At 44.2% G+C, this 13,576-nt stretch overlaps 1 protein-coding gene across 2 annotated transcripts in view; it reads right to left on the bottom strand.

The window, feature by feature from the left end:
• Positions 1-13,576, bottom strand: part of roraa (RAR-related orphan receptor A, paralog a) — a 172,645-nt gene that overhangs the window by 107,266 nt on the left and 51,803 nt on the right. The window contains exon 2 of one of the 2 annotated variants that reach the window (XM_047595795.1): positions 769-777. The exons of the other annotated variant lie outside the window; for it this stretch is intronic. Coding sequence (XP_047451751.1) covers positions 769-777 — 9 coding nt within the window. The remainder of the gene's footprint in view (positions 1-768; positions 778-13,576) is intronic. 2 annotated transcript variants of the gene reach the window in all.

Genomic DNA, 13,576 nt, shown 5'->3' with positions numbered 1-13,576 from the left:
TTTAGATTTATATACTGCGGATCCAGCCCATGGGCTTAATGTTGCGGCACTCCTCAATAAACACCCTTACACTTCAACATCTGTAGATTACATCAGCCGGAATCTTGACGGGAGGACATAAGCGAACGGTCCGCGCGCAAAAAAAAAAAAAAAGATGACTGGAGAATGACAAGAGAGCTCTTCACAAGGAACTGTGCATCTATTGTCTTGCGTGGAGTGGCGCCTAATGGAGGGGGAGTAGTAGGTGAGGGTTTCCAGTTGCTGCTTCAGCAGGAGTGGAAATGCAGGGCAGAGCGCTGAGCGCTCTGCCAGGGCTGCCTCACATCACAGGCTCCCTGATGGAAGAAAATGGCCGGGCGCAGAGAGCGCCGTCTCCTTCCAGCTCAGTTCTCAAACTTTGGTCCGTCGGCCTCTAAGAGAACCCTCCGTCATTGTGTAAGTGCGCATTAAGGCCTGATGAAAAACTACGGAACGCAGCCATCCGTCTTGATTTGCCCGAGCTCCTGAGCGCGAAGCATGACCACTGAATACCTGCCGCTCAGTGGAAGAATATCGCAACTGTACGCGGGTTTTCTTAAGACAAAGATTGACATTGGCCACCGCCAATGTCTCCACCACTGCTGTATCCATAGATAAATTAAAATGATGCATGATGCTGGTCTCTTCTAAACAGATTAAACCAGTCATTTAACCATCCTTCTATTTTGTGTATGTATATGTTTTGTGTAAATGAGTTCATGAGATGAGGTCAAAACTTTTGTCACTTACCTCGTTTGTCTTTGCATTTGAAAGGACAAGAAAAATGTGTTTGATTGTGGACGGTATTAAATCTGGCTAAAACAAGACAAATACAGTCAGTTTTAAATCAAGGGTATGATGTGTGGTTACAGAACAGGGCTTACCTTTAAAAATGTATCGAATATCAAATGAGGACCAGGAAGAACACAGCACCGAGAAGAAAAAAAAGAAAGAGAGAGAGAGAGAAGACAATTTATATGTATATTTCAACACATATCAGATGTTAAATAAATCAAGATTTTATGTATGGGGGGAAAAAAAAATATCGGGCATGGCATTAAAAGGAACAGCACAGCTCACTTAGTGCAATAAATCACATCAAAGCGCGTGGAGCACAAGTGGTTGTCTTGTAGACAAAGACCTTAAACACATCTGTATTAGCCCTCTGCTGGTTACTATCAGGAATTCCGATGATAAACGATGCACAAAATTCACCCTCTTATTACGGCACTGTCTGCTCGTCGCGAACTAAATGAAACGAAGTGATAAGAATCGCCGCAATGACAAACCGAGGTTAAATACTGTACCCTGCTGGCAAATACGTGTGTTATACTGATAAATAGAGCCGGCTCCCAGACTCTCTGCCTCTCTCCGTCGGTCTGCCGGTCTCTCTGTTTCTCCAGCTTGCTCCGTCTCCTTTTTTCGCACACTCGCCGATACACAAACACGCGTAGGCAAACACAGACGAGAGCACGCACGCACGCACGCACTCACGCACACACACTCGCACGCTGAGACTGTGGCTCTCCAGGGGCTGTTTCACAGTGGCGCTGGGCTGCCTCAGAGCACATTCTATCACCAGCGCAAGATAGCATCTGATGACTTGTGCGATGTAATTGAAGTGTAGATTACTATCTCTCATGTGCTTGCCAGATCAAAATAATAAAAATGCGGGGAGGGAGAGATAGAGAGCGAATGTGAGCGGGCTACTCCACTGTGGCAGAGCCGTACATGCCTTTCCACTGTCGGAGACGCGGAGAAACCTCACAATCCCTCTCAGGAGGACGTTATGCCACTTAGAAAATTGAATCCCCTCCCCGTCCCCCCCATCCCCTCCCCCCTCCTCCTAAACTGCACTCTGGATGAGTGTATGACAGGCCAGGACATGTTCCCCTCATACAGATCGAGGCGGAAGCCTGGGTGTTGAGAGATGGAAAAGTGTTGGAGGACATGGGCGTCACTGAGGGTTGACTGACAGCGGTGACAGCGCCGAGATGTCAGACGTGGGCTTTACAGGAGTCTAACCTGGACCAGCAGTTCAAGGGCGCAGAAAGGCCTCGGCAGCATCCGGAAACACGACGAGTCATTCTGCAATTTTTTTTTTCGGTTTACAGTCACAAAACAAACAGCAAAATGGATAATAAAAAAAAAAGAGCTGAGGATAATCAGCGGCGAGAATGATAACCCAGAGCGCGACAGAGGAGGAGTCTTGACTCTCAAATCGGCAGAAATAAAGGAGGGGATCAATGCTTGGAAATCTGAGGGGAGAGATGGAGCGAGATGAGAGGCCGAGAGGGAGAGAGAGAAAAAAAAAGGATGGGGGTGGGTGGGGGGGGGGTGGGGGTGGGGGGGGGGGGGTGATACGAGAGGAAGCAAGAGCAGGGCACGGAGCGGCGGAGACAGAAAAGAGCAGGCGCGCACAAAATGAGAAAATGATCAGGTTCGCATGAAGCGAGGCCACCAAATTTGTCGTCGTGTAGAAGAACCCCTCATTACCGCACCTCATGGGCACTCGGCGTGGCCTTTGAAGTGCTTTGAGGTACATCATCCCATGAAACGAGCATAGTTAATCCACTTGTTAATCAAGTGCGCTCGCGAGCTTATGTCTGAAGTGGCTCTTTCTCCTCGGAAGACTCAAACCGCTCAAAGGAAATTGTGGCGCGGCTGAAAAAAAAAAGAGACCGAGTATTGTAAACCTCCGACGAAATCAGAGCGCAGCTGTGCCAAAACACACATAACGTCCCAAATTGGCCGCGCGTAACGCGAAGGTTTTTCAGCGATGCTACATTTGAATATTTCGTATTTGAATGTTCTCTTTGTGCTTATTAGTTAAGAAGATAATTTACAACTAGAAACAAGAGGTTTTAGGTTTCTTTACGTATGTATTCAAGAGGTGATTAGGAAGGACGGAGGCTAATTTCTCATGCCTGTCTTAGTCTTTTACTCCCCACCCGTCCCTGATGAATGGGTTGTCCACTCTCTCTGTCCGCAGCGAAACGGGAGACGGACAGGAGCGGGAGAGGGACGGCTGCCTCGCCCTCACCACCTCATCGCTCGCTTTCCCCCCGAAGCCTGTGGGGCCACGGCGAGGCACAGCCGGCGGAGGCCCGGCGCTGCCTTCCCCCCGCTGCGCCAACAAGTCTCCTTTTCACTTCAATTAATGAGCCATAAATAACCCAATGAAGGTGTCAACAAAGAGCACCATTTATCACGGCTTTCAGCAACTCCACTTCATGTGACGGGGAGAGCTCATTCCCAGCCTACAGCTCACCCAAACAAAGACAATGGAAAAGGAGAGGGAGATTTATTCCTGGACAAACACTCCAACCTAGAATTCATCTTGCGCGGGGACTCTCACAGGTGCAGTGATGTGACAAATATACCGGGGAAGAGTGGGCCCGTGCCTTTGTTAGATTTCCACAGTCAGACTAGCAATAAATTTGGTTAAGAGTGGGGGGACAACACTATCACTGGGCTCCCAAGAGGCTGCCAGGGAGCCCATGTTAAAGACACTTCTTTCTGTCTCAGTCTACTTCGGGGCTGTGGATCATAAAAGGCAGGCAGGGTCTCCCTGACAAAAAAAAAAGAAAAAGAAAGAAAGAAAAAAAGAAGTGAATACAAATGAATGAGGAAAATGTGTTGAAAATACCAGGCTGGTCTGAGCGGCGGGAAGAATTGCTTTATCAGGGTGTCCCATAAATGTCACTTTGAGTCAACAATGAGGGGAAAAAATATACGGCACTGAATCGCAGACCCTCCTCTGAACAGAAGGGCTCCGAGAATCTCGGAGCGAGCAGAGGTGCAGCGTTTGCGGCGGCGGGGCGCTTCTTCTTCCGAGGAAAGACGCAAACTTCCTGAATTATAAACGACGGCTCAGGTTTTAAATCAGACATTAAAAGTGATGACGTGAGGGCAAACCCGGCTCCGCGAATCAAAACCCGAGGAGGCGCAAAAGCGAAGGATAAATAGTCCATCATCATTTATAGTGTGACAAAAAAAAAAAGAAGAAGAAGATCTGAACACATGTGCAGATTCTCCCTCGCAGCTAAGCCGGAACTAGTGTCTATAAGATCCTGCTAAACCAATTAATGGTTCCTGTTAACCCACTCATCTTCGGGGAGGATTGTCTTTCTAAATAATACAGCACCTCGTCCCCTATCCGCCGCGCAGCCCACACAGACGCACGCTGTGACAAAACACTAGCAGATTGTCACTTAAATCTCACACCACAAACATACGCTTCAACTCATGGGTTTCTGCCGCACGATCCACGAGAATGGCGGAAGCCTTTGTCTGGCTGTGGAGTGAATCCCCAATCTGAACGCCTCCACACGGCAGACACTTTGATGGCGCGTCTGATACGCGCCTCATAAAATAAACCGGCGAGCGCGGCGCATGGTGTTGAGTCTACGCAGACAAGGGAGGGAAGAGGTGAGGGAACAAAATCAAATCCATTACAGCAAAAGGGATATTAAGTGCCGTTATCAGGGAAAAACATAGCATTCGTACAATTTTCCAAGCCACCCCCAGTGATATAAATGTCCAGCAACCATAATCAGTCTGGGTTACAGACACGGCCAGAAAGCTGCGATAAATGACATTTCCCAAAATCACGCTGACATTTTCTCTTATCAAGCAGCAGGCACTGGCATGGTGAGAGCAGGCTTGTCAGTCAGAGGCAGACAGGCCTCACACCTTATCACAAGGGCACTCAGCCTCTCTGGAGCTAATGCTGAGGCTGGGGAGGAAGTTTAGAGACGGGGGCTGAGGGGGCAAAGACCAATACTGAAGTCGAATCCGGAGCTCGCCCGCTAACAAATAAAAATGTCTTGAACGGTTAGTTTGTTTAAAAAGGGAGGCTTGTTACTGGACTTCAGATGAGGGGGAGAGAGGGGGGGTGGGAAACAGTGCTACATTTCTGCTTTGGTTGGAGCTGACTTTAAAGCAGCGGATGCAGATACGGCTGATTCTACAGCACGACTCTTTCCACCCTCCCCTCCCCTCATCCTCCCCTCCACTCCCCTCGCCAGTCAGCCTCCCTCGGAAGCAGACACAGAGCGGAAAATTAAATATTTAAGGTTGATAATGACGCCCTTCATTAACATGTGATTCGGAATAAAAAGTGGAATACATAAATAAAGAAATAATAGCATGCCTATAAGCGGAGATGTTGAATGGCTTTCGGTGGTGATGAAAGGGAGCGAGAGAGGGAGACAGAGAGAGAGAGAGAGAGAGACAGAGAGAGGGATTTCTTGGTTGGGAGAGAAAATGATAGAAGGAGAGGGGGAAGAAATCAGAAAAAAAATGTCACTCTTTGAGGGGGGTCATCATCATAGTGTGCATTACTGATCGTCATTTCCTTTTTTCAGAGAACTCCATATTAACTGAGTCTACATACACATATATATACACACACATACATATATATATATATATATATATATATATGTGTGTGTGTTTCTTTTCTTAGTGTGGCTCAACTTGTTGTCCCCCGCTGTTCAATATTTTTCCTCTGATCGTCGCAGCATTCCTATTCCTCCATTTTCAGAGTCCAGATGGTGCACTTCTTACTGTCAAAACTAAGACTGGACTTCCAGCTTTGTTAAAGCAGCTGGCTCAGCTTCAGAGCAGCCGTCACAGAGGCTCCTCTCTCGTGACAACGCGCATTCACCTAACGCAATATCACGTATTGGTGGGGGGAAAAAAGAAAAAGAAGAAGAAGAAAAAAAAAACCCAAACGGGACATTCAGACGGCGTGATTGGTCTGTGTTTTTGAGGTGGCAGACTCGAGGGACGAGTTACGCTTTCTGCGGGACGACGACGGGTGGACCGTTTCGGTCGGAGATGGCTGTCTGATGCAGCATTGTGGCAGCGAGACAATAAAAAGTGGGGGAGAAAGCCGCTATCCCTGGCAGCACATGTCTGAGTCAGAGCAGTAGATCCTGCTAAGCCTCAGTGACTCACAGCACAGCTCGCAGTGCGGATCATCAGCTGTGTTCCTCTGATGTGTAGGAGCTTTTCAAAGTCAGAGGCATTACTTCAGGAATTGAGGGTTAAAATCTGCATGAAATGAAAAGGATACGCAAATAAACACCAACGTTTATGAGAAGAGCGCAAGCTAAAAAAAAATAAAAAAATGTTATGATAAGTGTTTCTGGTATGCAATACAGATGGGTTTCATTTCGTGGATTTAAAAAAAAAAAAAAAATTCTCCCACAGCTGAGCAGCACTGGGCTCTTGGCTTGCAGTTAACCACACACACAAGGGTGACGGATGGGTTAACGGGGTATAAATGATATAACAGCAGGTAAACACAATACACTCATTAGATTCCAGTGCTTTTATTTTCCCCAGGAGTAACTGCAGTAATTGATGTCTCGCTCTTCTTGTCTGTTTGTTTTACCTTGACAAAATCAGCGAGATAATTTACACTCAGCTGCCACACTGGCACTAAACAAAAAGCAACAGCGCTTCTTCTAATGGCTCAAAATGAAAGGAGACTATGGTGGAAAGTGATCTGGGCTGTGATGATGAGTCCTCATTACAAATAGAAGTGGGATTTTTTTTTTTTTTAAGTAATTGCTTGTCTGCATTTAGGAACAAATACAATATTTTAGTCAGGTAATGTTGAACAAAAGGAAGACGTCATCTGACTTCCTGTCTGAAACTGAATCCACATGTATTCAATGAGAATTCCAGACCATCTGATTTCTGTACTGACCTCCTGTGCTGTAACTAAAGGCCCAGTACATATATGCACAGACATAGTTATTTGTTTACTCCTTCCAAAATTCAATTCTTAAGTTACACAAAGTCTAAGCACTATTAGTTCACATTATTAATCTCTCTCATGTTACAAAATAGATTCTTCAGGTGCATAAATCACTATCTTCTTACACCATTATTAAAAAGCAACAATGCTTCCTCCTTTAAGCATCTATTTTGTATCAGTGTGTAGCCACGATCAGCAGCAATGTACCGTACCACCACCGTCAACCACTAACTCGCCCATTGTGCTCTCAGACACATATCTGCTGACTGTCCCCAGTGTACAGACAGATACGGAAGAGAAAGCTTTCATGTTTTCTGCTCCAGCCACTTGGAATAATTTGCAGAGGGAAATTAAATTAAATAACTTGGCATCCTGGGATGAATTCAAGGCTACTGTAAAGTCTATGGAAACAGATTCCTTTAGTAATTTCCTCTGATTTGAGATAATTTTAGCTTTTTTTTCTTTTAACACTGACCCTTTCCAAAGATTTCTAGCATTGATTTGATACATATATATATTTTTTATTATTGATGATCTAAAACCAATCATGCTGTCATTTCCCCATGAAAGGTTTAATAAAGAATTTTCTGATGCAGCATTGAAAAATTTATTAAAACGTAGAGGACAGAACTAAAATAAAAGTCAGATTTCTTATTTTTATACTAAAGTAGTGCTAACCTAATCCTAATGTCAACACGCGTAATAAACAGACTGCTTGAAACATGAGGACGGTTCAGTGTTCTGTTGAGATGCAGATGTTTATTTGCGCAGGAAATAACATTTTATTTGCCCTAATTCAAAACGCCGCTCCCTCTCTTCATGTACTTCACCAGCCCGCTCAACCGCCACTTCATTCTCATCATTTCTCTTTTAAATAAGATATAATAATGTCTAACTTTACACTTCCTAGTAGCGAGTTTGCAAGTGTACCACCTGTTCATTTTTTTTTCTCTACTCCTAAGGTCATCACTCCCACAGCCTATACTCACTTCCAATTGCTAAGTTTCCATTAGCCCTAGAAATGCGCAAAACCTAAATATCGTAATAAAGTCAGTGAAGTCTTGCAGAACTTGAGAGAATTATGGGATTATCACAAAAACGAGACTTTGAGAGTCACAGCTTTCAATGGAAAAACGTACAAATCTTAATTTCAGAAAATATCGCTTAAAGTCAAATTCTCTCTCCTATAATTTATTTATTTTTTTGTGCCAGTGGCAGTTATTAGTCCACTCCTTTAACTGAGGTCATAATCTCAGATGGACCGAACTGTTTGTTGTGTCAACGGGAGCATACCATTTCTCTTTTCACAGTCTTCATGGGAGTAACATTAAAAAGTCTAGTCCAAAGACAGGGTTACTCCAGACACCCAGCCTGTACAACAGGGCTGATGCTTGGGACACTGGTCCCATTTATTTCCCTCTGACATTCTTTCTTTGTTACGTAGCGCGCAGTGCCCCCCCGGCCACAGTAAACCGGCTGCCTGTCCACTCTCTTAAGTCTCCAAATGGGACAGCACTATTGAGAAGGTTTCAGACAACAAAACAAAAACATTATTATTGTAAGGAACGGGACACGACATGGGGCAGGGATGATCATAAATGACCACGTCAAAGAAATTAAATTATAGCTGGAGACTCGCTAACAGAAGACGTTTCTCATCAAGAGTGCACAAAACCCACGGTTATGATGTTCTCTGTGAGGAGCTTCTTTTTTTTATAATAAAAAAAAAAAAAGAAGAGAGAGAATAAAAGGCAGTGATGCTTAACATTTGACATTCATTTTTCAGGGAAGACATCAGATGCCCAGCGCACTAGCTGTGATCAATATCTAATCTGGAGAAATAAATTGCTGCTGTTTGTCTTTCATCTTGGAGGAAATGTATAAGCATTCTGACAACAGCGTGAAGGCATTAATCAAATAATAAAATAATGATTCGGGGAGGAGGGAAAAAGTAGTATACTGTGGCCCTGCTCTGATATTCACTGTGACCCAGCGTTGTTGACATCTTTGCATCGTGTATCCCATCCTGTTACTTCAGTGCAGCCGAGGGAACTTCAGGGGAGATCATCTCCTCTCTTTGTCAGAAAGCAAAGCGATGAATTGGATATCTAAGAAAAGGTATCAGTCCCCTGTGTACATTGTGAATAGTACACTGTAACATGCATGGATGTCATACACTTGTGCCTCTGACCTTCCTCTATCTGACAGTAAAGAATTCTTTTTCCCCCCCCCCCATTTATTCTCAGCCCTTGTCTTAGCAATTACCATGTTCCAATCTCGCCTTGTCCCCACAGTCACCCGCAATACCCAGAAGGATCGGCAGTCTTTCTTCTGGTGCAGCAATTACCACCCCTATCTCACTGAAACAAAAAGTTTGGTGTAGGATATTAGAAAATGTCAAATTCAGGTTATATTTCACTTAAGTCCAAAGGCGGTGCTGCGCGCTTTCAGGAAACACTATTTTCACAGCCTTTGCATTATGCATGAACTGTGAGGTCCATCATTATTTTCTACAGGAGGCGAAGGAGCGCTGTTTGCTATCATCAATGTGTGTGTATATATATATATATATATATATATATATATATATATATATATATATATATATGTGTGTGTTTAAAAAAAAATCCAGGTATTGACATCTATAGCGGAGCGGGGGGAAAAAAATCCTCTTCAGGAGGAGGATGTCTTACTCAAATGAATTTTAGCAGCTCAATTAGCAAACGCAAGGTGATGGACTTGAACGTGTACTTTTTTAGCGAGTCTTTATTAAGTATCACTTTTTGGGAGTTGAGTCGAACAGTCCCTCCCCCCACCCCCCCGTCGCTGATATGCATGAACTGTGGCCCCTTATCACAATCCTGCAGGACAGACTAATCACATTCCAGTCTTTCACCTGCATGCCTGACATGCTTTGCTAGAGCTCATGATGAACCTTCTCAGGCAGGCATGACACCACTCTGTCACTGACGGTGCCAGACTCTCATCTGTGGAATATATACCACTGCCTCGGCTAGTTCGACTACTACCACCACCACCACCGCCGCCGCCGCCGCTACTTTTGCTACCACCTCCTAGAATAAGTATCACTACTTCATAAAAGCCCACCACAATTTTCATACGAACATCCAGGCTGCCACAGCACGTTATCAAATTAAAAGCTTAGCGTGCGTCACTACGAGCGCACTCGACAAATAAACTAAAGCAAACGGGGACGGTGACGGGGCCAAGCGTTTCAACAGGGGGTCCAAACTGAAATAAACACACGAGAATTTTTAAACATATTGCTAAAACCACTTGCAGTCCCTGTGGCGATGCATTTTTAATCAGTTAGCTAACAAGATAATTTCGCCAAGTTCAGAGCATCTAAAAGCGAAAGCAGCAGCTTAACAGGCTTAATAAGTGATGTCCATGTAATTGTGACAAAAAAAATTACTATATTTCTTAATCTTTTCCCCCCTCAACCCGCACCCCGTGCTTTAATTTAACACTCGTCTTTGCCTTCATGCAATGTTTGTAATTAACTGTTAAAGTCTAATAGTCTGCGCCAGAGTAGCAATTTGCATTAAAAAGAACAGCAGCTGCAACTGAACTGGTTTCATTGTGGGTCTTTCTTATAAGGTCATCAGTAGAATTGCTTAAATGTCCCACTTAATGCTACTCTCTTTGTCTGTAAATACTGAAGAGTTCTGTCCCAAATAGGATAAAAAAAAAGAAAGGAAGAAATATCATTAAGAATTGATATTTGATTATGTGAAGATATAAAACAAATTTAAACATTTACTTATGTTTAAAAAAAATTTGGAATGAACCTTGCTTTTTATTTTTACTTTTGATTTTTAAGTTGTGCATTTATATGGTCTGTCTCGCATAAGGTCTAAAGTTCTAAATCTCACAAAAAAAAGAATACTTGTCAAAATATTAGGTACACGGGTGAAAATGAATACTTTCTAACATACCAGTCCTGCACTAAATCCCTCATAACTGCTGTAAAGTTTAATTTATGTTGAAACGGGGTGAGACAGATAGTTATCAAACCCTATGAGCATTTTAAAATGTGCGGTGGTGGTGTCGAACTGGATTGAATTAAGCACTAATGTGTTTCTGTTATGTAGCCTAACCCTCTCCCTGACTAGAATGGGGCAGTCAAAATAACACAAGCACATATTGGTACAACACAATATAATTAAACAGTACAACGAACCAAAATTAAAATACAGTCGAATCAACAACTCTCTTGGGTATTTCAGACACTTTCCAAACACCACATCCTTCACGGAGCTAAGATTTAGTGGAGAAGTATTCATTTCCACTGGTGTGGCGGGTGCAACTGGCGAGCGGGTGAATGTTTACCACTGTAGTTCTAAAGTTACATTTATAGGCACAGTATTTCATCCGCGTTTGGTCCAATATCCTTCACTTCTGACGACAAAAGAGCAGCATAATGTATCTCGGGTTCTTTTTATTGTGTCTGGGTTATCTAATGGAGGACCAAAATCCTGAGCCTGCAGTATTTCTTTCTTTTTTTTTTTTTTCTTCTCTTTCACTGCGGTGAAGTACGTGTGGCCTGATGGAAAAGGGGAAAAGTCTGGTGATGTAACACCCTCTGAGGCTGGATGCTCCACACCCTGTTCCTGTCTGCGCTACCACTGCGACCTTCCGTGACACTTATTTTCCAGCCCGTTTAATTGTCGTGTTTGCAAACACTGACCAGGCACAAACCGAGCTTTCCGCATTTTTGACTAAATGTTTTCATTTTTGTTCACGGTTCGCCATTCGCCCCGTCCGCCCGTGTTAAATTACGACGCCGTAATTGTGAGTTCAATCCTCACGCCGGAGCTCGAACCTCTTCTTGGAGCCTGCCTGGAAAGGAGTTGTTGATGAAGTGTGATGAGAAAGAAGAAAGCTGCGTAACAAAAATTACTTTGGAGTGGATCTGGCAAGCGGTCCGCCCACATCTGTTTTCTACTAGTTTAGCAACTCTATACTATGTTCGGGCCTAGTCAGGCCAAGTTAAAAGTTTCAGTTGCTATAGAAACAAAACAGGATGGACAGTTATGTCGGCGCTGTGGTTGAAGGTCTGGGACGAATAGTGTCTCATTGTGTTTTCTGATTGGTGACTTGAATGAGATTTACCTAAAAGAAAAAAGCTGTAATATCCTGTTTTGGCCGCCGCGGAGCTTTTTTCACCTTTGACCCATCATGGAATTTGTCAAGAGGAAAAATGAACAATCCCCCACCACACACTCCCCGGTTTGGGACAGTGCAGATGAACCTGAAACAGAAAAGGTCCCAGCCCAGGAAAGGGTACTCCAAAGTCAAGGTGGACAGATGGTGGTGCTCCGGTTTGAGCCTCGTCGTTTTAAATGAAATCATGCAAAAAGAAACAAGTGCGTTCCCTCAAAGGAATGCTGTTAGAAAAAAAAAAAAAAAAAAGAAGAAAAAAAAACAGGCAGGTTGCTCATTTTCTTCTCTTGAGTTTAAGACGTTTTCCACACAACAATAGGAATGCCTACAAAGTCACTTTCAATCGAGAGCTAGCAACTCATCCGAGCAAAGAACAAAGCCTTCTTATTACCTGACCTCCGAGATGAGTCGAACTCTCTACCATTAGTGAATGCACATTCAATTACACAAGCTGGAAACAGCTCCGGGGTGCTGAATGGGTGAGGAGAGCCAGACAAGACAGAAATTAAGCTTGTTACAGACTGATTTTCAACTTCACTTAATTCTGCCTCCCTTTACGGAGCTCCTCCGTACCCCAGCATTTCTCCCGTCTTCCCTCCCCTCCTCAGCATGGATGTGGGATTTACATATTGCAGGTAAACTGGGGAATAAAGAATGCAGATCCAATTAAACCTCTAGGGAGCTAATTAGTTACAATTAAGTTTCTGCTTCACTTGTTGTGTGGGATTATTTGGTAAACACCTACAGAATGTTGAAAGAATCTTGGCCTTTTCCCTGAACTTGAAAAGAGCTCTATTCATCTAGTGGAAATTTAGCCTTTGTAATGATTTTTCTCCCCCCCCCCCAACCCCACCCCTCATACTAATTAATCTGTGTGGATCCTGTGGTGAGTTTTTGACATCAAAGTTGACAGACACGGGGAAGCGGCGGAACATCCACTCTGTGGCTTTTTAATCTAAGAGGTAAACAAGGCGCGTAATAGAACGGCCAGTGTCGCTATCAAAGAGGGCGAGGAGGTCGCCGTACAACCGAGGTCCGCTCCGAGTTAATTGCGCGTTGACTTCATTAACCTTGACGCTCGGCACCGAGCGCCACCTCCACACTCTCCTCATTACGCCCCGAAAACCGCGTCCCGCAAACAGGGCCCGAGCAAACAAATGCAAACACAGAGGCGGCAGAAGCTGCTCAGTTGTTCTGTTTTGGCGACAAGCGAAGGGGAATGTCACATAACATTAAAACAGCGTTCGCGAAAGGCAGTTCACCTGCCTCTGCAGACTAGCCCGGAGCCAGTCATAGGTGTGTTCAGTGGCTTCGGCCTGTCATCACACATCACCGTTCATTCAGTGCATCACCATGTTCCGCGTGACACGTCCCCTTTCCTTTGCCGTGCCCACTAAGTGACAGACTGGGGTTTCAGCTGCGCTGTCAAAGAGTGCCATATGCATCTCGGATAAACAACAGCACTGAACACGACTCCATTAAATCCAAAGTATCGGTTCGGTTACACTATAAAAGCACGTCTCTTCTCACCCTCGGCCCCCGAGATGTTTTAATTACACCACAGCTACCGCTCATAGTCATTATTAGAAACAATTAGGA

Source organism: Mugil cephalus, chromosome 10, assembly GCF_022458985.1.
Source record: "Mugil cephalus isolate CIBA_MC_2020 chromosome 10, CIBA_Mcephalus_1.1, whole genome shotgun sequence".
NCBI lineage: Eukaryota > Metazoa > Chordata > Actinopteri > Mugiliformes > Mugilidae > Mugil > Mugil cephalus.
The sequence above is the reverse complement of the archived record's forward strand: the minus strand, read 5'-3'. Positions and strand labels throughout refer to the sequence as shown.